This window comes from Podarcis liolepis, assembly GCF_965112155.1.
Source record: "Podarcis liolepis genome assembly, chromosome: 15".
NCBI classification, from domain to species: domain Eukaryota; kingdom Metazoa; phylum Chordata; class Lepidosauria; order Squamata; family Lacertidae; genus Podarcis; species Podarcis liolepis.
In genome coordinates this window covers 5,563,851-5,590,192 of record NC_139566.1, presented here as the reverse complement: position 1 = coordinate 5,590,192, position 26,342 = coordinate 5,563,851, and the positions used below count along the sequence as shown (strand labels likewise).

At 48.2% G+C, this 26,342-nt stretch overlaps 1 protein-coding gene across 2 annotated transcripts in view; it reads left to right on the top strand.

Moving 5' to 3' along the window:
- The window catches only part of VPS45 (vacuolar protein sorting 45 homolog), a 57,530-nt gene extending 31,551 nt beyond the window's left edge, over positions 1-25,979 (top strand). For both annotated transcript variants that reach the window (XM_083477140.1, XM_083477139.1), the window contains exons 14-15: positions 12,274-12,405; positions 25,482-25,979. In XM_083477140.1, the coding sequence (XP_083333266.1) occupies positions 12,274-12,405; positions 25,482-25,575 (226 nt within the window). In that variant the 3' untranslated portion in view covers positions 25,576-25,979. The remainder of the gene's footprint in view (positions 1-12,273; positions 12,406-25,481) is intronic.
- The last annotated feature ends 363 nt before the right edge of the window (positions 25,980-26,342 follow it).

The window sequence follows — 26,342 nt, the reverse complement described above, 5'->3', positions numbered from 1 at the left end:
AGATTGCAGTCCTGAGGTCCAGCACCGAGGGCCTTCTGGCGGATCCCTTGCTGCGAGAAGCCAAGTTACAGGGAGCAAGGCAGAGGACCTTCTCGGTGGTGGCACCCTCCCTCTGGAACAGCCTCCCATCAGATGTTACGGAAATAAACAACGATCTGACTTTTAGAAGACATCTGAAGGCAGCCCTGTTTAGGGAAGCTTTTAATGACAGACTATTGTATTTTAAGGGACGCGGGTGGAGCTGTGGGTTAAACCACAGACTTGCCGATCAGAAGGTCGGCGGTTCAAATCCCCGTGACGGGGTGAGCTCCCATTGCTCGATCCCTGATCCTACCCACCTAGCAGTTCAAAAGCACGTCAAAGTGCAAGTAGGTAAATAGGTACTGCTCCGACGGGAAGGTAAACGGCGTTTCTGTGTCTTGCTCTGGTTCACCAGAAGTGGCTTAGTCATGCTGGCCACATGACCCGGAAGCTGTACGCCAGCTCCCTCGGCCAATACTGCGAAATGAGCGCTGCAACCCCAGAGTCGGCCACGACTGGATCTAATGGTCAGGGGTCCCTTTACCCTTTACTTTATTGTATTTTAGTATTTTGTTGGAAGCCACCCAGAGTGGCTGGGTAAACCCTACCAGATGGGCGGGGTATAAATAATAAATTATTCTTGCCATTATTATTATTATTATTATTATTATTATCCTTACAGTTCTGAACAAAGGCCTGGTTCAGATAGGGGCCAAGGAAGCTGGCTTATACTGAATCAGGCCACGGTTCCCTCTAGCTTAATATGGCCAGCACTGACCGGCAGCATCTGACTCAGGCATCTCTCCCACACCTAGAGATGCTGCCTGCGGGGCTGGAGCCTTGCCCCTGAACCCTGCCGCTCCCTAAATCGTTCCGTAACCATCACAAGGGCTGAAATAAGCACCTTGGCAGTATATATTTTGTGGCGAACGCCTCCCTACGGCCGAAATCTTTCCATCTCTCCGATTGAATTGCTGCCTTAAATTCCCTGCTCCCCAGACTTGGCGCTGGTTTTCCTTGCTTGCGACCTGCGCTGTGGTTTTATTGTCTTGTTTTCCGTACTCTCCACAAACTGCGATCCCCGTCAGAGTTCAAACGTAATGGGGGCGGAAGGCTGATAGGATTTGCATTTGTTTATTTGCATGAGCCTCGTAAAACTAACCTCCCCATCAAATTTTCAGAGCAGAGGGTTTGCCTGTCTTTTTTCATTCTGCTTCTCCTAAGGAACCGTAAGGCACCACCTTCCCTGGCAAGTTGTCACCGTGCAATCTTTTCTTTTATTTCCACATTCTTCCCTTTATACCCTGCCTTCCTTCCATCATAGAACTCAAGGCATTGAGTCAGTCGGCACAGCTGAGAGATCACCAATTTTGGGCTCTTCGCCCATCCCAGTTGTTCATCATTTTGTTTATTTAGACAAATAACTCAGAGTGGGTGGGACCTAGGTGGTGCTGTGGGTTAAACCACAGAGCCTAGGACTTGCCGATCAGAAGGTCGGCAGTTCGAATCCCCGCGACGGGGTGAGCTCCCGTTGCTCGGTCCCTGCTCCTGCCAACCTAGCAGTTCGAAAGCACGTCAAAGTACAAGTAGGTAAATAGGTACCACTCCGGCGGGAAGGTAAACGGCGTTTCCATGTGCTGCTCTGGTTCGCCAGAAGCGGCTTAGTCGTGCTGGCCACATGACCTGGAAGCTGTACACGGGCTCCCTCGGCCAATAAAGCGAGATGAGCGCTGCAACCCAGAGTCGGCCACGACTGGACCTAATGGTCAGGGGTCCCTTTACCTTTACCTAACTCAGAGTGAACCCACTGGGTTCTCTCTCCCTTTTTATATAAATTTTTATTAGCTTTATGTAAAAGTTATTCACCATAAACGTAACATTTTCACACACTGAAGAAAGAAAAGGGTTCTTTCGAACCTTGAGACTTCCTTCCTTCCCTCCGTGGGTTCCAATTCTCAATTTTATTCCTGCATCTTTTCCTGTAATCTATCTGCTATATAATCATAGCATCCACAAGCCACATTACAAGTGTCATTGTATTCCTGCCAGTGATTTCAGCTGTTTACAGTGATCTCTCAAATATGTTAGAAAGTTATTCCAGTCTTTTAAAAATACTTGGTCTTCCTGAAGGAAGGGCTCAGCATTCTCTGTTCACTAGTGCAAGGGCTTTCTCATATCTATCTATCTATATATGCATATATATCTATATCTATCTATCTATATATATATATAATTTATTTTCCATTTAATAATATACACTCACATCATTACTGTAATGGGAATTGGGGGTTGCTCGTGCGTAAGTTGCCGCCACTCTCGGTGAGGTTGCCTGGATAAACCTTTCCCTGGCTGGACAGTCCTGATTCCGCGTCTGTCTCAGTCACTGGCAGAATCCGTCAGTGGGCGTTTCCTGAACTTCTTCCAACATAAAAGTTCCTTGACGGATAGTCTCCGCCTAGCCTCCCTGCGTGGAAGTCTTCTGCGCAGGGTGGGTGTGGGCAGTGGAGGACCAATGCTCTCCCCGCTGGTCTCTGGCGAAGAGTCCGGGAGCCCTCCCTCCAAAACCCGCCTCTGCCCGCCTTTCTCCCTGGTGTAACGCTGATTTCCTTCCCCGGTCACTGAGTCCCCTCCTTTCCTGCTGGGACCTTCTCCGGCATCGCTCGGGAGCCCTTCCTCCACTCCTGACTGCGATGGCAGTTCCCTGACAATTACATTCCACTTTACGTCTCTGGCTCTTTAGAGCCTGTCAACTTCCTTCCCTCCCGCCTCGTGGCTTTCAGAATTAACCTTTATATCATGGTGTTTTGTACGTTTTCCCATTCTAATTACACACGTTACAAAATAACTCAAAATTTAAATAAATATAGAAAGGTAAAGAATTTCTCATTACAAGTCTTCAAAAAACCCTGCTAGTGATGTTAATTGCTTACAGTAATCTTTCAAATATCATATGAATTTACTCCAGTCCTTTTGGAATACCTTCTGGTTTCAGATTTTTCCTGTCAGCTTTTGCCAGTTCTGCAAAGTCCATCATCTTCACCTGCCACTATTCTTTCATTGGTACTTCTTGTTGGTTCCATTTTTGGGCTAAAAGAAATCTTGCTGCAGTTGTTGCATACACTAGTGTGATGATACACTAGTGTGAGGGCTTTTGCACCAGCGGGCAGGTGAGTTTTACTGCTGCGCAATGGAGGAATCCATTGCCGCAGCTGCGCCGGCATAAACTCGCCGTGTGACCGATCGCAGCAGCGAGACTATAATAATAATAATAATAATAATAATAATAATAATAATAATAATAATAATTAATAATAAATTTATTATTTATATCCCGCCCATCTGGCTGAGTTTCCCCAGCCACTCTGGGCGGCTTCCAATCAGGTGTTAAAAACAATACAGCATTAAATATTAAAAAATTCCCTAAACAGGGCTACCTTCAGATGTCTTTTAAAAAGAAGATAGCTGCTTATTTCCTTCACATCTGAAGGGAGGGCGTTCCATAGGGCGGGCGCCACCACCGAGAAGGCCCTCTGCCTGGTTCCCTGTAACACCGCTTCTCACAATGGGGGAACCGCCAGATGGGGGTGGAGACACTCCTTCAGGTATACTGGGCCTTTGAGGCCGTTTAGGGCTTTCAAGGTCAGCACCAACACTTTGAATTGTGCTCGGAAACGTACTGGGAGCCAATGCAGATCTCTCAGGACCGGTGTTATGTGGTTCCAGCGGCCACTCCCAGTCATCAGTCTAGCTGCCGCATTCTGGATTAATTGCAGTTTCCGGGTCACCTTCAAAGGTAGCCCCACGTAGAGCGCGATGTTTTTAGGTGAAAAACGAGATTTGCAGCCAGTTGACCCAAAATTCTGCCCTCTCTCTGGCCTTGAGGGTCTCCGTTAGCTGGGCTACTACAGCCGTACCTTGGTTCTCGAATTTAATCCGTTCCAGGAGTCCATTCAACTTCCGAAACGGTTTTAAAAGCAAGACACGGCTTCTGATTGGCTGCAGAAGCTTCCTGCAGCCAATCGGAAGCCGCAGAAGCTGTCTGGCTTCCAAAAAACTTTCACGAACCGGACACTCACTTCCGAGTTTGCGACATTCAGGAGTCGGTTTGTTCGTCAACCAAAGTGTTCAACTACCAGGGTACCACTGTATTGGGGTTTTTAAAAGGAAAAATAAAGCTGGATATTTAGTTGAGCAGGAAAAAAATTCACCAATTTTATAGAATTGTATAGTTGGAAGGGATCCTGAGCGTCATTTAGTTCACCCCCCTGCTGGGGAAGAATCTCAAATAAAGCATCCATGACAGACAGACAGACAGCCTCTCACGTTCTGCTACAAGAACAATAGAATTGCCAGCAAAACACCTCTATTGTGAAGTGTCCTGTCTGCCCCAGACATTTGATGGGGTATTGCAACCCACGGCTTCCCCCAAAGTAACAGACAGGGAACTGCTGTCTGTTAAACTTTTGGTGTTGTTGAAGAATCTCTTTTTAAAAACCATATTTTATTGCGTTTTACATGTCAAATTTAAACATCTGCATCATATAGGATTCCTTGAATCCTTTTGACTCCCCTCCGCCCTTCCATGGTTACCATTTTCAAACCTTTTCCACTGCTTCACTTATTTTCTCTGTTTTTCTTATATAAACGAATTTTCCCTTCGTTTTTAATACATTACAAACATTATTCGAATCCTGCCAAAGTTTGTAGGTGTTTACAGTGTTCTCTTAGATACATTATAATTTTTTCTCATTCCTTTTTAAAGTTCATCACTTCCTAGTTTCTGATTTTCCCCATCATTTTTGCCATGACAGCGTAGTCCAGGGGTCAGCAAACTTTTTCAGCAGGGGGCCGGTCCACTGTCCCTCAGACCTTTTGGGGGGGCCGGGCTATATTTTTTTGGGGGGGAATGAACGAATTATTATGCCCCACAAATAACCCAGAGGTGCATTTTAAATAAAAGCACATATTCTACTCATGTAAAAACACACTGATTCCCGGACCGTCCGCAGCCCGGATTGAGAAGGTGATTGGGCCGGATCCAGCCCCCGGGCCTTAGTTTGCCTACCCATGGCGTAGTCCATCGTCTTCACCAGCCATTCGTCTCTGGTCGGGACTTTATCTTCTTTCCATCTCTGGGCCACCCTTCGCCTGTAAATCTCAAGGCAGATCACAACATAAAAAGAACAATATAAAAACACACTAAATGCCTACTAAAATTAAGGGTGCCGAGAGTTGCTGGGAGGGTGGAAAGTTACTGAAGCTGAGGATTGAAGGCTGGGATGGGGGGGGGGGGAAATGAATCAATTTGGATTCCAGACAGGTCTGATAAAGGAGAAGATCCCCGCGGATTAGCCGTGCGTCTCGCTCCTGGAAGAAGCCGGCCTGTCTCAAAATTTACGACACTGTCCTTTTCTTATCTGTCAGACAAACTTGCAGAAAGGGACCTTTCTGTCTGGCTCAGAAGGAGCTGAAAACCCGCCATTAATATTTTTCCAGAGGGGCGCTGTGTATGACCACCCGCCTCCCCTTACCCTACCCAAAGATAATTCGGGAACGTTTCCTGGCAGGCCCAAAACGATCCGTAGTTTGCCTCTTGTGAGCTCATAACTCCTTTTCCTTGTTGGTAACTGGAATGACGAATGGGCCATGAAGCTGTCAGCGGAGCTGCGGAGCATGGACACCATTCATGACAAAATGCTCCACCTTGCCCCGGGGAATTTTTTATTTTTATTAAAACGCTCATCAGATGCATCGGAGTTCTGTACTACAGAACCACAGACCCTCCTCCCCTTTTCCTGAACCTCATTTTGAGGGCGGGGGGAGCTGTGTTCTTTTCAAACTATGGATAAGGAATCCCAATTTAAGGTGGTCAAATCCAGATTTTCCCCCAGCCACATGTTTTGCAGGCACCCTCCCATAGTCCTTCAGCTTTCACAATGCTTCTCGTCTGCCCAGATCGTGGAATCAAACAAGTCGGAAGGGAACACGGGAGCCATCTGGCCAAACCTCTTCGCAATGCTGGAATCTCCCCCCCCCAAAAAAAAATTTGTATTCATTTTCCAGAAAAAAATTAAGACAAACAAACAAACAAACAAACATAGATCCTAATTGTAATTAAACCAATCTTAATAACATTATTAAGTGACTTCCTCAAATCCCCCTGGTTGAATTTCATTGTATATCATTTTAACAGTTTTCCAAAATCAATCTTCTCAAAAACTTTTTAACTTTGTCACTTAACATCTTTCAATCTTTCTAATCTAGCTTTAAACATCTTATTTCCTATCCTTACATATTTAGATCCTAAGCCTATGTAATATTTGCAAGCTTTTCCAATTAAGTTATCTTAACGTATTTAGCTAAATAGTCTTTAAATTTTATCCATTCTTCCTGGTACTCCTCCTCCTTCTGGTCGCGGACTCTTCCAGTCAGGTCGGCTGGCTCCAAAAAATCCATCATCTTCATCTGCCAATCTTCCACTGTTGCTGCTTCTTGTGTTTTCTGCAATGCAGGAATCTTTTGCCCAGCATAGGACTCGAACCCACAGCCCTGAGATGTAGAGTCTCACGCTCTACCAACTGTGAGCTCTCGGGACAGAGAGGTGTGTGTGTAGGAAGCCCGCTTGACACAAAGGTTAAGATCTCTGGGGCAGCCCCACCTGTTAGCATTCCACTCCTCAGTTGCTGGTTGTGTGATTGTTACATCACATGTCTGTGTTTACTTTCTACATAAACACACAAGACGTAACCAGCTGTACCTTTGATAATAAATCAACAGCAGCAACAATTTATTTTGATATGACAATGATAAGAAAATATTATTATTATTGGCTAATTAATGGAATTTGAGTACAAATTTCACTTCAGAAATTGGCTCCTCCTCGCAATTTCTTTTTTTTTAATCAAAAAAATTATTGATTTTGCAAAGTTTATAAACAACTAACCAGCTGTACTTTTGAATAAATGAGTTACTGTGGTACCTCAGGTTACATACGCTTCAGGTTACACATGACTCTGCTAACCCAGAAATAGTGCTTCATGTTAAGAACTTTGCTTCAGGATGAGAACAGAAATTGTGCTCCGGCGGCGCGGCAGCAGCAGGAGACCCCATTAGCTAAAGTGGTGCTTCAGGTTAAGAACAGTTTCAGGTTAAGAACGGACCTCTGGAACGAATTAAGTACTTAACCTGAGGTACCACTGTATAATATTCATTGTGTCAAATTGTAGATTTCAATGGAAGTCTCATAAAGTTCAACAAAAAAAGCAGAAGACCCAGTGGATCAGTTCATTCTCTGGTCAGTTCATGCATAAGGTCCATACACGTATAAGTATTTATTCCACCTGTCTGTTCATAGAGTCCAAAAATCCACATGAAGGGTTGTTACAGTTCCACAGAGTCTAAGACAAGGATTTCCGGAATATTAGCCTTGTTTAGCCACCCTAGGCTTCATCAGTAGAACAAGCTCACATGTAATATTACAGGATAGTGGATCTTGCAGCTATAAGATCCACCACCCTGTAAAATCCACATATGAGCTTGTTCTACTGCTGAAGCCTAGGATGGCAAAACGAAGCTAATATTCCGGTGCTTTTTGACACCCATGTAAGCATCTCCTCTGCCGTGAGAAACTGGGAATGTCCTAGTTATATTGCATTTTATTCTTAAAGTAGCGCCTTAGGAGATTCACAGCCGCCTTTTTGTATTGTTTTCAATGCTGACCTTCGGCCAGAACAGCCTGTCCGTTCATTGCGGGACTTCTTAATCTTCCGTGGGCGGGGAGGGAATGAGGAACGATCTGATCCTGAGTTGGTCTCAATGACTGGTTTACGGCGAGTCTCTGGCAGCTGCCCAGGAAGCAGTGTTCGATAGCTCTGTGTGCTGGGAACCCTCTGCTTTTAAAAAGGGATTTTCAAAGCCTGCCGTGAAACGGAACCCGCATTCTGCGAACTGTGTGGATTATTATTGTTGTTGTTGTTGCTTACTCAGTTAGCATCCCGCCCTTAAACTGCGGAACTCACTGCCACAAGAGGCAGCGATGGCCACCCGCTTGAACCGCTTTAAAAGCAGCTAGGGTAAATTCGCAAGGGACGAGAAAGCTCCAAACCAAAATGGGCACCTGGAGAACTGACCCGGGAGATGTGCGGTTCAGATGTGGGCATCGAGGAAGGACTCGCGACGTTCAAATTCGGAATTTCCATCTCTCCCTGCATCAAGTGATCTTTGCAAACGTCGCTTGCGATTCAGGGCTCTGGGCCTGAATATTTGAATGGGCTGAAGTTGCTAACCTGTGTGGAACGGGAGCACGAAAGAGGTGGGGGTGTTTTTCAGGGGGGGGGTTTCATGTTTGGATTTCATGCTCCCTGCATCCTCCTGGTCCCCAGTGAGTAAGCATTCTTGTGATGTGAGCTGTAACAAAACCCTGCTCATGTGTGTGTGTGTGTGTGTGTGTGTGTTTAGGGGGTGCGGACCCATATTTCGGTGGAGGGGTGCCAGGTCTGACCATCTGATCAAGCTCCCTCATCCTTTGAAAGCTGGTGGACTTCATCAGCTACAAGAGACAGCTTGGGGGACGGGTTTTTCCTTTTAATTATTAAACAAAAAAAACCAAGCATCTGTCCGTCTCTGTCACTGGATCCGGTTGCCCCAGTTCTTGGGGATTTAAGCAGGCCCAGAGCAGGAGCACTCTCATCTGTGTTTCCAGGGGAGCGGAGGGAGGGGAGAAAGTATCTGACACCTTCTCCTTCCCTTTCTAAGGGACACGGTTGGCGCTGTGGGTTAAACCACAGAGCCTAGGGCTTGCCGATCAGAAGGTCGGCGGTTCGAATCCCCGCGATGGAGTGAGCTCCCGTTGCTCAGTCCCTGCTCCTGCCAACCTAGCAGTTCGAAAGCACACCAGTGCAAGTAGATAAATAGGTACCGCTCCGGCGGGAAGGTAAACGGCGTTTCTGTGCACTGCTCTGGTTCGCCAGAAGCGGCTCAGTCATGCTGGCCACATAACCCGGAAGCTGTACGCTGGTTCCCTCGGCCAATAAAGTGAGATGAGCACCGCAACCCCAGAGTCGGTCACGACTGGACCTAATGGTCAGGGGTCCCTTTACCTTTACCTTCCCTTTCTGGGACAAGGAAGCCCCTATTTGCAGGGGGAAGATGTCAGACTCTTCCATCACGCCGTGGGTTGCCTCCAGCGCTAGCCTTTCTCAGATTAAAAGGTGGAGACATACCGTATTTTTTGCTCCATAAGACACATCTGACCATAAGACGCACCTAGTTTTTAGAGGAGGAAAACAGGGGGGAAATATTCTGAATCAAATGTTGTACTAAACTATTTAATAAACTACCAGTATATCAGAATGAGAGTGAGGGACGGGAGTTGTATGTTTCTTTAGTGTGCGCGCTCAAGGAGCGATGAGCGGGGAGGCAGCACGCCCCTGGACGGACCCGACACAGGAACCCCAGCAGCCTCCTCTTGTGTAAGCAGCTCATCTCCCGCTTTGCTGCTTTAAAGCGAGCCACGGAGGAGGGAAGGGGAAGCCATGGATCCTCCGCTCGCGACTGCAGTGGGATCCCCCTGCTGTCCATAGGCATTTGCTCCCTAAGACGCACAGACATTTCCCCCTACTTTTTAGGAGGAAAAAAGTGCATCTTACGGAGCGAAAAATACAGAAGCTGCGATGCTGGGAAACTGGGGGAGGCAAGAGGGCAAAGCGGGGAGCGCAGACCGGACACACACACTCTGCATTTTTAGCCAGTTCGGGCTGCAACTCAGTGGCAAAGCACCTGCTTGGCACACCTGGAGACCCCAAATTCAGTCCCCAGGGGCATAGGATCCTGGAGTTGAAAGGGACATCGGGGGGTCATCTAGCCCAACCCTCTGCAATGCATTTCCAGGTCAGGCTAGGCAAGCCCCCCTACCTGAAGTGTAGTCAATTCTGAGATAGATGGATCCAATGGTCCCATATAAGAGTGGCTGGGGAAACCCAGCCAGATGGGCAGGTGGTGGTTGTTGTTGTCGTTGTTGTCGTTGTTGTTATCGTCGTTGTTGTTATGGCAGATTTTTGTGTTCCTGTTTTGGGTGGGAGGGACCCCACAGCTAATTCTCCCCTGGTCTCCTGTCTGGCCCAAATAGGACTAATTTAGCCAGCTGGCCCTGGTGATCATCTAATATTTATTGGATGGATTTCCCCCCCAAATTGATTTTTGAATTCTGAATTTATTGTTATTCACGTTTTATACTGTATTTTTGTTGCATCAATTAAGTGTTTTGTTGTTAGCCGTCCTGAGCCTGGTTTTCTGAACCAGGAAGGGCGGGGTATAAATAAAAATTTATTATTATTATTATTATTATTTGTCTGTGTGAACTTCTGACCACTTGCCGATCACTTTGCTGTTTCCAAATATCTCCGCTTCACAGCTCTCCCCGTTTCCTGGAAGCCTTTCTGCTTCCTCTTACCTGCGCAAATGCTCTCACCCCCTGCTCCTTTCACATCCTGTTTTGATCATACTGTTGTAGAGTTGTAAGGGACCCTGGGGGTCATCCAGTCCACCCCGCTGCTATGCAGGAATCTCAACTAACGTATCCAATGCGTCACCTGCAAAATATACCCAAATTGCCAAACTAAGTTGAAACGACCGGATGTAAACTCAAAAGCAACACTAGTTTCTTTCCCCCAAATAATCTTCACTTTCTCCAGAAGCTGGGATGCATATTCATTTGCCTGTATAACAACTAAGCCTTGGTTTATCAAGCGATGATTTGTCAAACCATGGTTGGCTTGATTGGCCAAATCCTACCCAGTGGCTTAACAGTGGTTTGTTTAACTGGCAGCAAGCCGCCACCTGAAATCATGGTTTGCTGTTGGCCTACAAAACCTTGGCTTGCTTTATTGATTCATGAGATACGGCCCTTCAGTATACGATCTCAGGGCATTTCACAAGGTAAGAATCCCAGGCAAAAGCACAAATAAATAGTTAAAACAAAAACAACCAAACAGTACCCCCCAAACACAATTATAATATTAATCAGCCAAAGGTTTGTTTGTACGGCTTGGTGTTTCGTATAACCCTGACACTCTTCACTGTGGTTTGTTTGACCAACCTGTTTCTGACACCTGCCAAGCTTTCCAAGGGTTTTGTCTTTTGGAATTGCTCTCCATTAGCTTGCTGTTTCTTGAGCAAACCATGGTTTATCATTGCGGGTCAGACGATGGTCTCCCCGCTTAATGGGAGTTGGGTAGGCTAGTCTGGCCCCCAAAGGTATTCTGGGCCCCAAAAGCCATTTCAGGCAGGCTTCCTCCACCTAGAATTATAGAATCATAGAGTTGGAAGAAACCACAAGGGCCATCGAGTCCAACCCCCTGCCAAGCAGGAAACACCATCAGAGCACTCCTGACATATGGTTGTCAAGCCTCTGCTTAAAGACCTCCAAAGGAGGAGACTCCACCACACTCCTTGGCAGCAAATTCCACTGTCGAACAGCTCTTACTGTCAGGAAGTTCTTCCTAATGTTTAGGTGGAATCTTCTTTCTTGTAGTTTGGCTCCATTGCTCCGTGTCCGCTTCTCTGGAGCAGCAGAAAACAACCTTTCTCCCTCCTCTATGTGACATCCTGTTATATATTTGAACATGGCTATCATATCACCCCTTAACCTCCTCTTCTCCAGGCTAAACATGCCCAGCTCCCTTCGCCGTTCCTCATAAGGCATCGTTTCCAGGCCTTTGACCATTTTGGTTGCCCTCCTCTGGACACGTTCCAGTTTGTCAGTGTCCTTCTTGAATTGTGGTGCCCAGAACTGGATACAGTACTCCAGGTGAGGTCTGACCAGAGCAGAATACAGTGGCACTATTACTTCCCTTGATCTAGATGCTATACTCCTATTGATGCAGCCCAGAATTGCATTGGCTTTTTTAGCTGCCGCGTCACACTGTTGGCTCATGTCAAGTTTGTGGTCAACCAAGACTCCTAGATCCTTTTCACATGTACTGCTCTCAAGCCAGGTGTCACCCATCTTGTACCCTGGTACCCTTTGGGCCAGGGTTTCCCCAAGACTACAACTCCCATCATCCATAGCAAGCAGGAATAGTGGATGATGGGATTTGTAGTCCAAAAGCAGCTGGAGACCCAAGTTTTGTGAAACCCTGATCTAGACGTTGCTGGACTCCAACTGAACTCTTCCTTCCGGATTTTTCGGTCCTTAAAATTAGCGCTCTGAATTGCCTCCAGAAACGACTCTCTCTCTTCCCCTCTCTGTCACAGGCCACAAGACATCATTGTGTTCATGATTGGAGGAGCCACGTACGAGGAGGCGCTGACCGTTTACAACTTGAACCGCACCACCCCCGGGGTCCGGATTGTGCTGGGTGGGACCACCATTCACAACACAAAGAGGTGAGCTGTACCCCGAGCCCCCCCCCGGTGGGCAGCAGTTCCTGGCGGGTGACGGGCACACGGCATTCAGCTGGGTCTTGCTCGGAGTAGAGCTATGGAAATGAATGGGCCTCGCTTAGTCCTGCCCATTTTCTTCAGCTAACAGCTTTACACACCATCGCGGCACTGAGAAGGCCAACTTTGTTTCTTGCTCTCGAGATAATAAATAATAATAATAATAATAATAATAATAATAATAATAATAATAATAATAATAATAATAAATATTTTTTTATTTATACCCTGCCCTTCCCCGTGCAAAAACTCAAGGCGGCTAACAACAAATTTAAAACACTTAATTATAAAAAGCAGCATAAAATACAGTATAAAAACATGAATAACAATAAAATTCAAAAATCAATTCAGGGGAATCCCCAGGGCTAGCTGGCTGAATTGGTCCTACTTGGGCCAGCAGGGAGACCAGGGGAGAATTAGCTGTGGGGTCTCAGAGCGGGTGGGAAATAAAAGATCAGGCTGAATTCAAATTAAAGGCCAGGCGGAATAGCTCTGACTTACAGGCCCGACGGAAGGAGGTTAAATCCTGAAGGGCCCTAGTCTCATGGGACAGAGCATTCCACCAGGTCGGAGCCATCACTGAAAAGGCCCTGGCCCTGGTGGAGGATAGTCTGACTTCCTTAGGGCCCAGGACCTCTAAACTATGGTTATTCATGGACCTTAAGGTCCTCTGCGGGGTAGACCAGGAGAGGTGGTCCCATAGATATGAGGGCCCTAAGCCACAAATAAGAAGCTGTGCTGCCAGCCAGGGTGGGGGCAGGAGAGGCAGCAAGAGTTTTCCTCTCAAGCGAGACTCCCATTGCAGAGACAGCCCTCTGACCGGACCCCAGACTTAAATATCTCCCCGAAAGTGGGTTACAAAGGCAAGTCTGTATTAACCCACATTTTGCTCTGAAAATCCTGATGAAATTAGCTGGGGTGCCCCTCCACCCACCATCTCCTGATCTTTTATTTATCTCTCCCCCCCCCAACTCCACAAATTATTGAGTTGACTTGTTTAGCCCGGGAGTAGTGGTTGGGGGTGCAGTCTAGAGCCCCCGCCCCAGAAATGGTCAGACTTCTGCTCCCAGCAGACAGCAATGGACAACAGACAGGAAGGAGGATGGGAATCGAGAGACTGACAACTTCCGGACCCTGCGTCCCACCTCCCAGTTTGGAAAGGTCCAGGCAAGATGGGACCCATGGTTTGACCCCACGGGAGGCAGCTTCCTGCGTTTCCAAATTGTCCCGAAACCCATCGAGCCGAGTACCCATAATGCTGTTATACAAACCGATGGTTTCAGCCGCGCGTGGAATACTGCGTGCCGTTCTGGTCGCCCCACCTGAAAAGGGATATCGAAAAGCTGAGAGAAAGGGAACCCGAACGATTGAGGAGAGGGAGCCACGCTCCTGCAAGGAGAGATGGCAGGCGTTTGGAGCTTTTCAGTTTGGAGAAAAGGCGAGGAAGATTTGACAAGATATAAGCCGTTTATAAAATGATGCAGGGCATAGAGAAAGCGAAGGGAGAAAGGGGTTTTTGTTTCCTTTTTGCTAAAACCAGAACTTGTGGGGACGCAGTGAAGCTGAATGTTGGGAGATTCAGGATACATAAAAGGAAGTCCTCCTTCCTGAAACAGAGTTAAACTGTGGAACTCCTTGCCACAGGAGGCATAAACTTGAATGGCTTTTTAAAAAAGGATTGGGCAAATTCATGGAGGAGGAGAAGGCTACTAGCCACAATAACTGTACTCTGCCTCCACAGTTATGCTCAGAGGAGACCTGCTGGAGCAAGTGGCCCAAGTCATGTCCATTAATGTCAGTGGGACTACTCTTGAGTAGGACTAGCAACAGAGTCAAGACTATCCCATTTAAGCTAAAGGAAAAACCAGGGAGGTTTTCTTATTTGTATACAAATGAAGTACTGCAGGAAAATGACTGTAAGGAGAAAATTGGGGGAGGGGGTTAAAATGTCAGGAGAGGGACCCGTCTATTAAATCCCACAGATATTTCACTATAATGGACTTTGAGCATGCCCAAGCGATTTGCAAATATTTTATGCAAAGCAATGGATAAATAAGACTAAGATCCCCATCCATAAACTACGCTCCCCGTGAGACTGAGCAATAGAGATGATCAACGGCTGCAAGGGAAATTTTATTAAGAAAACGAGTCGCTGGGTTTTTTTTATATAACATACAGATTCCAGGGAATCTAAATGTACTTAGTTCTGTACAGAGCCTTGCACCTGTAGAACTCAGCAAAGAGGAGGAGGAGGAGGAGGAAAATGGGGGCAAATCTAGAATGAGTTGGCTCCACCTCTCGTTGACACTGACTCCTCCTCTCGTTGGCTCTGGCTCCGCCTTTCATTGCCTCTGGCTCCTCCTCCCGTTGGCTCTGGCTCCGCCTTTCATTGCCTCTGGCTCCTCCTCCCATTGGCTCTGGCTCCGCATTTCATTGCCTCTGGCTCCTCCCGTTGGCTCTGGCTCCGCCTTTCATTGCCTCTGGCTCCTCCTATCATTGCCTGTGGCTCAGCCTCTCATTGCCTGTGGCTCCGCCTTTCATTGCCTGTGGCTCCTCCTCTCATTGCCTGTGGCTCCGCCTTTCATTGCCTGTGGCTCCGCCTTTCATTGCCTGTGGCTCCTCCTCTCATTGCCTCTGGCTCCGCCTCTCGTTGCCTGTGGCTCCTCCTCTCATTGCCTGTGGCTCCGCCTTTCATTGCCTCTGGCTCCTCCTCTCGTTGCCTCTGGCTCCGCCTCACGTTGCCTGTGGCTCCTCCTCTCGTTGTCTGTGGCTCCGCCTCTCATTGCCTCTGGCTCCGCCTCTCGTTGTCTCTAGCTCCACCTCCTGTCGGGCTCCCTCCCTTCTGCCTCATCAGTCCCACTGACTTGCCAGCCGCCTCCGCCCCTGCTCCCCACATAACTTGCAGAGGGGGTGGGAGAGAAGGGAGACCCCCACCCACATCTGCCCGCTTAATGATGGACTCACATCGAGGATTAGGTTCGTTTGGGGGGAAAATGAGCCCATTTCTAAAGGGACCCCATCTGGTTCTTTTCCGCAGCATAATGAGCAGTAATGACAGGCAGGGTATTAATGGGAGATTCTGTGAGCGTTTAAGATATAATTACAGTCCTTCGCTTTCTCTCTCTCTCCCCCACTGGTCATATCTAATTCTATTTACTGCGCGGACACGGCTCTCTCCTTGGAAGACTCTCCTCTCCTCCCCACTGTTTTCTAGGGAAGCCACAGCTGCCTGCCTCCTTTTCGCCTGGCAGAAAAGGATCTTGCGAGGGGGGCAGGTGCTGTTTTATTTTATTACAATTACTTAAACCCACCGTTCAGGATATAAATCCAGTTTTACAGAGGACAGCCTTCTCGCTGAAGGCGCCCTCTGCTTGAAAGCACGATTAAACATTCCTGTCTAAATCTGAACAATGAGGACTAGCGGCTTCCTCTTTTTTTGAAAAAGGGCAGAGCTGTAGCTCAGGGGCAGAACACCTGCTAGGCATGCAGAAGGTCCCGGGTTCAACCCCCAATGGCAGACATCTCCCTCCTTCATGGGAGATTTTTAAACAGAGCTTGGGCAGCCACCTGTCAGGGGTTATTTGGCTGCGATTCCTGCATTGCAGCAGCGGGTTGGACTGGATGACCTTTGGGGGTCCCGTTCCAATTCTGCAATTCCAGGAGTCTTTTTATAGCTTCATGGCTGGAGAGGAGACCAAACAAATTTCTCAGAGAGGTCCCGTTTGCTTACTCTGTTTTCCCGTGTAGAGGAAGCGTCAGGCGTAGAGGGAGGGCGGTTTTTAGGGTGAGCCAGAGTCTACAGCAACTAATCTGGGGGTTGACCCACTTACCCAGTTAGAGGGATAAAACCCGCTTCCTTTCCCATCTAGCAACCATCCCCCCTTCTTCCGAGTGCCTTTTAAATACCAATAGACTGGACAAACTACTTTGTGCTTCATATAGCAATGTATTTATTTAAATGTGTGTGTGTGTGTGTGTGTGTGTGTGTGTGTGTGTCCCCGTCCCCTGCTGAATATTGCAAACGAATCTCTTAATCAGCATACAGTCTAGCAAACAAACATACAGTGGGTTCTTGGGTTGTGAGCGTGATCCATGCGGGATGCACATTCACAACCCACAGCGTTCGCAACCTGCATCTGTGCACGCACAGGTTACGATTTGGTGGTTCTGCGCATGTGCAAAGCGCGATTCAGTGCTTCTGCGCATGTGCGACCGCCAAAACCCGGAAGTAACCCGTTCTGGTACTTCTGGGTTTCAGCAGTCCGTAACCCGAAGAAACGCAACCTGAAGCGGCTGTATCCTGAGGTATGACTGTATTTCAACCTAAACCAGTAGAAGAAAAATCTAAAAACATACCCAGGGCTAGTAGCCACAGTGGCTATCATCTGCTTCCACTGTCTGGGGGCACTAAATACCGTATTTTTCGCCCTATAGGACGCACTTTTCCCCCTCCAAAAATGAAGGGGAAATCTGGGTGCGTCCTATGGGGCGAATGCAGGCTTTTGTTGAAGCTTGGAGAGCGAGAGGGGTCGGTGCGCACCGACCCCTCTCGCCCTCCAGGCTTCAGGAAGACATCCGCAGCCTAGGCAGCCCTGTGGGAGGTCCCGCAGGGCTGTCTAGGCTGCGGATAGCAGCCTGCTTCCCGGAGCGCCAGGTGTGCTGAAAGCAGAGCGCCTGGCGCTTCGGGAACGCATCCGCAGCCTAGGCAACCCTGAGGGAGGTCCCGCAGGGCTGTCTAGGCTGCGGATAGCGGCCTGCCGCCTGGCGCGAGGAGCGCCCTGAAGCAGAGCGCCCCCCGCGCTCGGCAGACATCCGCAGCGTGGGGAGCCTTGCAGGAGTTCCCCACAGGGTTCCCCACGCTGCGGATAGCAGCCTGCCGGCCCTGCAGGGGGGGCACCCTGATGCAGAGCGCCCCTCGCGCCGGGCAGACATGGGCCAGCCCCACAAGCTCGGGGGACAGCAGGGAGGCGCAGCGCCGCCATCCCGCTGTTCCTCGACCTGGTTCGGTTTCCCCGACCTGCTTTTGGGGGGGAAATAAAGGAAAAAAAAATTTCCTTTATTCCCCCCCCCCCAAAAAAACTAGGTGCGTCCTATGGGACGGAGCGCCCTATGGGACGAAAAATACGGTACTTCTGAATAATCCCAGTTTCTGGGGAGAGTTTCTGTGGCGCTCACTTCCTGATGGTGGGCTTCACTTTTGGGGTATCTGATCGGCCCCTGTGATGGCAGGAGGCTGAACTTTGGCCTGGACTCCCTTTGGCTTGATCCAGCCAGCAGGGCTCCTCTTAATGTCCTTACGGAGCCTCCAGGTCTAGACACAGTCTACCTCGATTGCCAAGTTCTTTGGGGCATTTGGCCACCGTGAGAACAGGAGCCTGGACTAGATGGGGGCCACTTTGGCCTGCTCCATTTAGCAGGCCTCTACTTGCCTTCTTGGGATGCGGGTGGCGCTGTGGGTTAAACCACAGAGCCTAGGGCTTGACGATCAGAAGGTCAGCGGTTCAAATCCCCGCGACCGGGTGAGCTCCCGTTGCTCGGTCCCTGCTCCTGCCAACCTAGCAGTTCAAAAGCACATCAAAGTGCAAGTAGATAAATAGGTACCACTCCGGCGGGAAGGTAAACGCCGTTTCCGTGTGCTGCTCTGGTTCGCCAGAAGCAGCTTAGTCCTGCTGGCCACATGACCCAGAAGCCGTACGCTGGCTCCCTTGGCCAATAAAGCAAGATGAGCGCTGCAACCCCAGAGTCAGCCACGACTGGACCTAATCGTCAGGGGTCCCTTTACCTTTACCTTTACCTTTACTTGCCTTCTTATGAGATTGTGGAATCTTCTGAAACACTGGCCTGGCTGGTTGGATGAACATTTATCATGGATGCTTTAGCTGAGATTCCTGCATTCCAGGGGGTTGGACTAGATGACCCCGGGGTCCCTGCCAGCTCTACGGTTCTATGATTCTATGAGAGGCTCTCTCTCTGTCTCCCGTCCCCTCCAAGCCCAAGACCTCCCCCCCCCATCCCACATTTTGCAACCCTGAAAGCGGAACAGTGGCAGAATCCGCACTTTGGAACTCCCAGCCGATTGACACCAGGCCTTCGCTGTAACCTTTATCAGCACCTGCTAAAAACATATTCGTTTAGGCAAGGCTACCCAGATATTTATGTGGGACGCGGATGGCGCTGTGGTCTAAACCACAGAGCCTAGGACTTGCTGATCAGAAGGTCGGTGGTTCGAATCCCCGCGACGGGGTGAGCTCCCATTGCTCGGTCCCTGCTCCTGCCAACCTAGCAGTTCGAAAGCACGAAGTGCAAGTAGATAGATAGGTGCCGCTCCGGCGGGAAGGTAAAAGGCGTTTCCGTGCGCTGCTCTGGCTCACCAGAAGCAGCTTAGTCATGCTGGCCACTGACCCGAAAAAACTTGTGGACAAACGCTGGCTCCCTCGGCCAGTAAAGTGAGATGAGCACTGCAACCCCAGAGTCGGCCGTGACTGGACTTAACTGTCAGGGGTCCTTTACCTTTTTAAAGACTTGCTGTGTGTGTGTTTTTAGTTTGTTGCTTAAAAAAAAATTGCTTTTTGGTTTTTTTAAGTTAAATAAATGATTTTTTAATGTTTTCATTGCTTTCTCCAATAATTTTATCATGTTGTCCTTTTGGTAGCTCGCTTCTGTTTCTCACGCGGTATATAAATACTATGTTTTTACACTCAAGCGGTATAACAAAACTCTGAAATATATGAATCAAAATAAATAATTCTGTAATTGATTTGTTTTGGATGTTAGTATGTGATGCCAATAAAAGGTTTGATGATGATGAGAAAATAAATAACAGGGCAGAGCCCCTGGCCTCTGCAATGACACAAGATAACTTGCAGACCAGGTGATCTGCCCGGACACTGAGGTCCTGCGCCAAGCGCCTTTTGGAAGTTCCCTCGCTGCGAGAAGTGAGGTTGCAGGGAACCAGGCAGAGGGCCTTCTCGGTGGTGGCACCCGCCCTGTGGAACGTCCTTCCATCAGATGTCAAGGAGGTAAATAACTACACAACTGACATCTGAAGGCAGCCCTGTTCAGGGAAATTTTTAATGCTTGACTTTTTATTATGTGTTTTAATTCTCCCTCGTACCCTGCAAGCCTCAGCAGGTGAGTCTGTACTTTTTAGGATCCATTACCGGGTCGGGTGTGCAAATAGACATTTTCTGCAAGGCCTTTGTCCCCCTTCTCCTTCTCCTCCTCCTCCCCTTGCATCTTGCAGCGCCGCCTCTGCCGTTCAATCCCTGGCCGATATGCTGGTTGGGGGGTCGGATCCATCAGCCCGGTAGCACTTGCAAGGGATGAGTCATTTTGGCAGAGAATAACTCCGTGTAACCACACTGTTTCAGTAAGCATCCGTGGAGGCGCATATGTTAGCAGCTTCTGTTGCTGCTCTCTCTGTGTGTCTCTATATATGTGCGTGTGTGTATTTCTGTTTGTGTATGTATAGTTTCGCAACCTACAAGAGACAAGATGGCCCTGCTTTCAGGTCTGATTCAGCAGGGATCTTCTTCTGCTCTGATGGAACCTCCAGGGCCAGAGGCAGTCTATCGCGATTCTTAGTGTATTTTTGGTCTTTGTTGGAAGCCGCCCAGAGTGGCTGGGGAAACCCAGCCAGATGGGCGGGGTACAAATAATAAATTATTATTATTATTATTATTATTATTATTATTATTATTATTAGGCTCTCAGGGGTATTTAGCCACTGGGAGAACAGGAGGCTGGACTGGATGGGCTTCCTTTGGCCCGATACCTCCAGATTCAGATACAGCCTATCTAACACTGGTCCTGAAATACCTACATTGGCTCCCAGTACGTTTCTGTGCACAATTCAAAGTGTTGGTGCTGACCTTTAAAGCCCTAAACGGCCTCGGCCTAGTATACCTGAAGGAACATCTCCATCCCGATCATTTAGTCTGGACACTGAGGTCCAGCTCCGAGGGCCTTCTAGCGGTTCCCTCCCTGAGAGAAGTGAGGTTGCAGGGAACCAGGCAGAGGGCCTTCTCAGTGGTGGCACCCGCCCTGTGGAATGTCCTTCTATCAGATGTCAAGGAGATAAATAACTACACAACTGACATCCGAAGGCAGCCCTGTTCAGGGAAATTTTTAATGCTTGACTTTTTATTATGTGTTTTTTATATGTGCTGGAAGTCTCCCAGAGTGGCTGAGGAAACCCAGCCAGATGGGTAGGGTAATAATAATAATAATAATAATAATAATAATAATAATAATAATAATAATAGTTATTAGGGTTATTTGGCCACTGGTAGACCAGGAGGCCAGGATGCGAGTGGTGCTGTGGGTTAAACCACAGAGCCTAGGACTTGTCGATCAGAAGGTCGGCGGTTTGAATCCCCACCACGGGGTGAGCTCCCGTTGCTCGGTCCCTGCTCCTGCCCACCTAGCAGTTCAAAAGCACGTCAAAGTGCAAGTAGATAAATAGGTACCACTCCGGCGGGAAGGTAAACGGTGTTTCCGTGCGCTGCTCTGGTTCACCAGAAGCGGCTTAGTCATGCTGGCCACATGACCCAGAAGCTGTACGCCGGGTCCCTTAGCCAGTAAAGCGAGATGAGCGCCGCAACCCCAGAGTCGGCCACGACTGGACCTAATGGTCAGGGGTCCCTTTACCTTTACCTAGACCAGGAGGCTGGGCTAGACAGACCCCTTTTGGGCCTGATCCATCTCTTTAGATTCAGAAGCAAATTTTGGAGGAGGAGGGATACACGCCACTAAATTCTTACTGGCGGCGGGAGCACGTTAAGCCTGAACATAACCCAAGACTGTTCCTTGGCCATCCTTACCGTTTGCCTACTTTTAAACCAAAAGCCCTTTCAGAAGAAGATTGGAAACACTGATTCTTCCTTAAGCACAAAATGTGGATTTTTAAAAGCCTCTGATGGGCATGAAAAGCTTCGGATATGCCGTGATTCCTAGCCCGCCCTAGAGGAGACTGTTGTTGCTTCGGCGCAAGGAGGTCAGCCTGTTTGGGCACCACTGCAGACAGAAGCGCATCTTGAATTGCTGGTATCCAGGTTGTGTGAAACGGCACTGACGCCCCCTTTGCAAGGCCAAATTCCTTCTGGCGCCACGAGCCTGTCCTGGGCGCTGGGCGTCAGTGAAAAAGCCGGCTGTTTTCCTGCTGACCCGGGTCAAGCGTCCGAGGCTTGTTGTGGCAGGTCGGCGGCCAGACAAGCGCGGGGGCTTTCCTTCTCCAGGGGCCAAAGGTTGTGGCCCCCACGTCATCTCATGACGCATCTCAGGCACGGGAGGACTTTTCCTGACCAGCTCAGTGGAAACAGGAGAGCAAAAGGCGTTTCCTGGCTTTGTGACTGAGAGAGGACGGGAGTCGGAAGAGGATTCCCGGCCGGTGCGTGGCAGCCCTGGAAAAGCCAAATACCAGGACAGAAAAGGAAGTGGAAATAAAAAGATGTTAGATTATTTTTTGTATGTCACTACAGCAGGAAGACTGCTATTAGCTAGTACTTGGAAATCTCAAGAAATACCAATGGTAGAAAAATGGCAGAGACATCACCTTGCCAACAAAGGTCCGTATAGTTAAAGCTATGGTTTCCCCAGTCGTGATGTATGGAAGTGAGAGCTGGACCATAAAGAAGGCTGATCGCCGAAGAATGGATGCTTTTGAATGATGGCGCTGGAGGAGACTCTGGAGAGTCCCATGGACTGCAAGAAGATCCAACCTCTCCATTCTGAAGGAAACCAGCCCTGAGTGCTCACTGGAAGGACAGATCCTGAAGCTGAGGCTCCAAGACTTTGGCCACCTCATGAGAAGAGAAGACTCCCTGGAAAAGACCCTGATGTTGGGAAAGATGGAGGGCACAAGGAGAAGGGGACGACAGAGGACGAGATGGTGGGACAGTGTTCTCGAAGCTACCAGCATGAGTTTGACCAAACTGCGGGAGACAGTGGAAGACAGGAGTGCCTGGTGTGCTCTGGTCCATGGGGTCACGAAGAGGCGGATACGACTAAACGACTAAACAACAAGAAAAATGGCAGATGAAGATGTTGGAGTTCTTGGAGCTGGCCGACCTGACTGGAAGAATCCACGATCAGAAAGAAGAGGAGCATCAAGAAGATTGGAAGAAATTTAAAGATTGTCTAGCTAAATATTGTAATATAAGATAATTAGAAGGTTCTTGAAAGTATCAAATAGGCCTAGGATTAGAATAAGAATGTTGTATAGTAATATGGATTTAAGTCAATAAGAAAAGAGATGAAGATAGTTAATTGAAGGAGTAAATTGTAGTAGAAAGATGATTTTGGAGAACTGTTACAAGTGATACAATGAAATTCAGTTAGGGAGGATTCGAGGAAGTCAGTTAATGGAATTTAAAATGAACTTCAGAAGGAATATGCGTTTTTATCTTTGTTTTTTCTTTTCTTTTGTTTTTTTCTCTTAGTATTTTAATGTTCTCTCTTTTGGATGTTTTTACATGTTATATCTGTTAAAAGCAATTTAAAAAAAGAAAGAAAAGGAAATAAAACTGCCAATATCATTAATGCCGTTATCCAAATCGGAGGCGCAACTTTTCAGTTTAGAGGAAAGGCGAGTCAAAGGGGACATGACAGATGTTTATAAAACTATGCATGGTTTGGGGGAAGCGGACAGAGTAAATTCCCCCTCGCCTAATACTGGAACTCTAGCGAAGCGGAACGTTGGATGGTTTCGGACAGATTTTTAAATAGCCCGTAGTTAAATTGTGGAACTCACTGCCACTGGAATCCCTTGGATCCCGCTTGCGGGTTTCGCACTGGGGCATCTGGGCGGCCCCTAGGAGAAAAGGATGCTGGACTAGATGGCCCCCCCTTTGGCCTGATCCTGCAGCCCAGGCTCTTCCGATGTTCCTATGGAGCCTCCAGCTCCAGAGGCAGTCTATCGAGATCCTCAGTTTCTGAGAACAGGGTGCTGGACCAGATGGGGCCATTGGCCTGTTTTAGCGGGTGGTTCTTGCGATTTTAGGAATCACACCTTTTACGCTCGTGGGGTAGGGCGCTGGGAGAAACGCCACTCCTTTTCACCAGAAGGGGAAAGAAAGTGTGAGTGCGTTGTGGGAGAGGCAGCAGCCTCGATCCTGTTGTGTGTTTGAGTTTCTCCAGTATTTTCAGCGCCTTCTTCGTACGTGGGCAGCTCACGAAAACACAGCTAGCCGCTTCGCTGTGCGACAAGGATTAATTAAATCGACGTGGGATGCTCGGAGGATGTGTCTTTCTGGAGAGATGCTGAAGGGGGGGGGGTTGGCGGGGGTGGTGGAGACACCACAGAGCAGCCCGTGAGACCTTACAGAGTTGCTTCACTTCAGGGCGATTCAGCCCTCCTCCATCTCTCGGGGTGGCCGCCAAGCGATTATTAGAGATTTAGGCGCTGTGGACTGAGACGTTTTGCTTGCCCAAAGAGGGAGGGGGGCAAGGTTGCTTCTCTCCCCCCCCCCCCAAAAAAGAGAGAGAATGGAAGAATCCGCAATCATAAAGAAGAGGAACACCAAGAACAATGGAGGAACACCAAGAAATTTAAAGATTACCGTATTTTTCGCCCTGTAGGACGCACCGGTCCATAGGATGCACCTAGTTTTTTAGGGGAAAATAAAGGGGGGGGGGGAATTATCCCCCCCCCAGCCGCGGCTTCAGCGCGCCCCGCGCTCCGGGCAGCAGGCTGCTATCCGCAGCCTAGGGAGCCCTGTGGGAACTCCCGCAGGGCTCCCCAGGCTTGCTGATAGCTTCCTGAAGCCTGGAGAGCGAGAGGGGTTGGTGCGCACTCTCCAAGCTTCAGCGAAAGCCTGCATTCGCCCCATAGGACGCACACAGATTTCCCCTTCATTTTTGGAGGGTTAAAAGTGTGTCCTATAGGGTGAAAAATACGGTATTTAATTAAATATTGTAAGATAAGACAAGGAGAAGCTACTTGAATTTACCAATTTGGCTTCGGAATAGGACATGATTAAACTGTAAAACATTATGGGAGAAATTATGAAAAGAAGCTCAGAAAGTAATTTGGAAAAGTAAATTTTGTTAGAAAGAAGAGGTTGGAAAACTGTTACGAGGGGATACAATGGAATTCATTTGGGGGGGATTTGAGGAAGTTAGTTAACAATGAAAAGCAAATTGGATTTTAGAAGGATGTGTTTATTTGTATGTTCTTTTCTTTCTTTTTCTTTTCTTTCTTTTTTTGTATGTCATATCTGTTATAAACTTGGGGAAAAAGTTGTATGTCATATCTGTTATAAACTTGGAAAATTAATTTTAAAAATTGGGGAGAGAAGAGAGAGAGAGATAAGATGCACATCTAAGCTCAGCCAAGTTATTCTGGCATGGAGAAAACCCCGTGAGTTCCATCATCATCATCATCATCATTTTTAATTAGTATACCGTCTTTCTATCTTTCTATCTTACAATACTCAAGGCGGCTTACAAGCTGAAGAAACAAAAAATGTACATCTTATGACAATCTAATACAATACAAAAACGTGATAATAAAACATAAGTTCAAAATAGACAGCCTTCATCAAAAAAGTAACATTCTAGAATCATAGAATCATAGAGTTGGAAGAGACCACAAGGGCCATCGAGTCCAACCCCCTGCCAAGCAGGAAACACCATCAGAGCACTCCTGGCATATGGTTGTCAAGCCTCTGCTTAAAGACCTCCAAAGAAGGAGACTCCACCACACTCCTTGGCAGCAAATTCCACTGTCGAACAGCTCTTACCGTCAGGAAGTTCTTCCTAATGTTTAGGTGGAATCTTCTTGCTTGTAGTTTGGATCAATCGTTAGAATAGTATAAAATAATGATATCAACATATAAAAGTTAAACAGAAATCCAGTTACGATAAATAATATCTAAACCATAATCCATAAAACGGCAAGCCACAGTACATAAAACATTACAGAGCTGGGAAACCTTTCTGCTCTTTCTTGTTGACCACAATCGCCAACTCATTGGGACGCCTTCCTTTAACTCCCTGCCGCTGTTTCCCTCTTCTCTTCCCAGCTTCCTAGAAGAGGTCTCGGCTTCCGGTTTCCGCGGACGAGGCGCGGACAGCTCCCAGGGGCCGGCGAGGGCAGCGTCCAGGAGGCTGAACTGATGACATCTTTTTCGTCACTTCCGACTGACCATCCGTTCCAGGCTACTCTGTTGCCCGTTGACACCCACAAACTCACCCACCTGGCGTTTGAAACTTCAGAAAAGCACTTTAGCAGACAATACTTCCCTGTTGCCGAAAAGTATGGGGCAGGCACGCTCTCTCTTCACAGGACCAAACCACGGGGTCCTTTCCCCCCCCCCCCATCTCAAAAGACTTGATCGAGAACTTAAGGAGAAAGGAAAGGACCGTCCCTCTGTCACCTTCTTTCCCATTCCAGCTCTCACATTGCATGAGAGTTGTTTGCCTCTTTTCCAAACTCATTTACCTCCCCCCCCCGCCGTGCCCTGGGATAACCCACCCCCAGAGAAAAATGGTCCCAATAAAAGGAAGTCGCAATTCTTCTAGCAGAGAGCGTTGCTGTTTCTTTTTCCTGCTTTCGACGGAGGAGTAGATAAGATCCTAGAATCACAGTTGGGACCCTGTGATCATCTTGTCCAGGGGTCAGCAAACTTTTTCAGCAGGGGGCCGGTCCACTGTCCCTCGGACCTTGTGGGGGGCCGGAATGTATTTTGAAGGGGGGGGGGCGGAGAACGAATTCCTATGCCCTACAAATAACCCAGAGATGCATTTTAAATAAAAAGGCACATTCTACTCATGTAAAAACACACTGATTCCCGGACAGTCCGCGGGCCGGATTTAGAAGGTGATTGGGCCGGATCCGGCCCCCTGGGCCTTAGTTTGCCTACCCATGATCTAGTCCAGGGGTC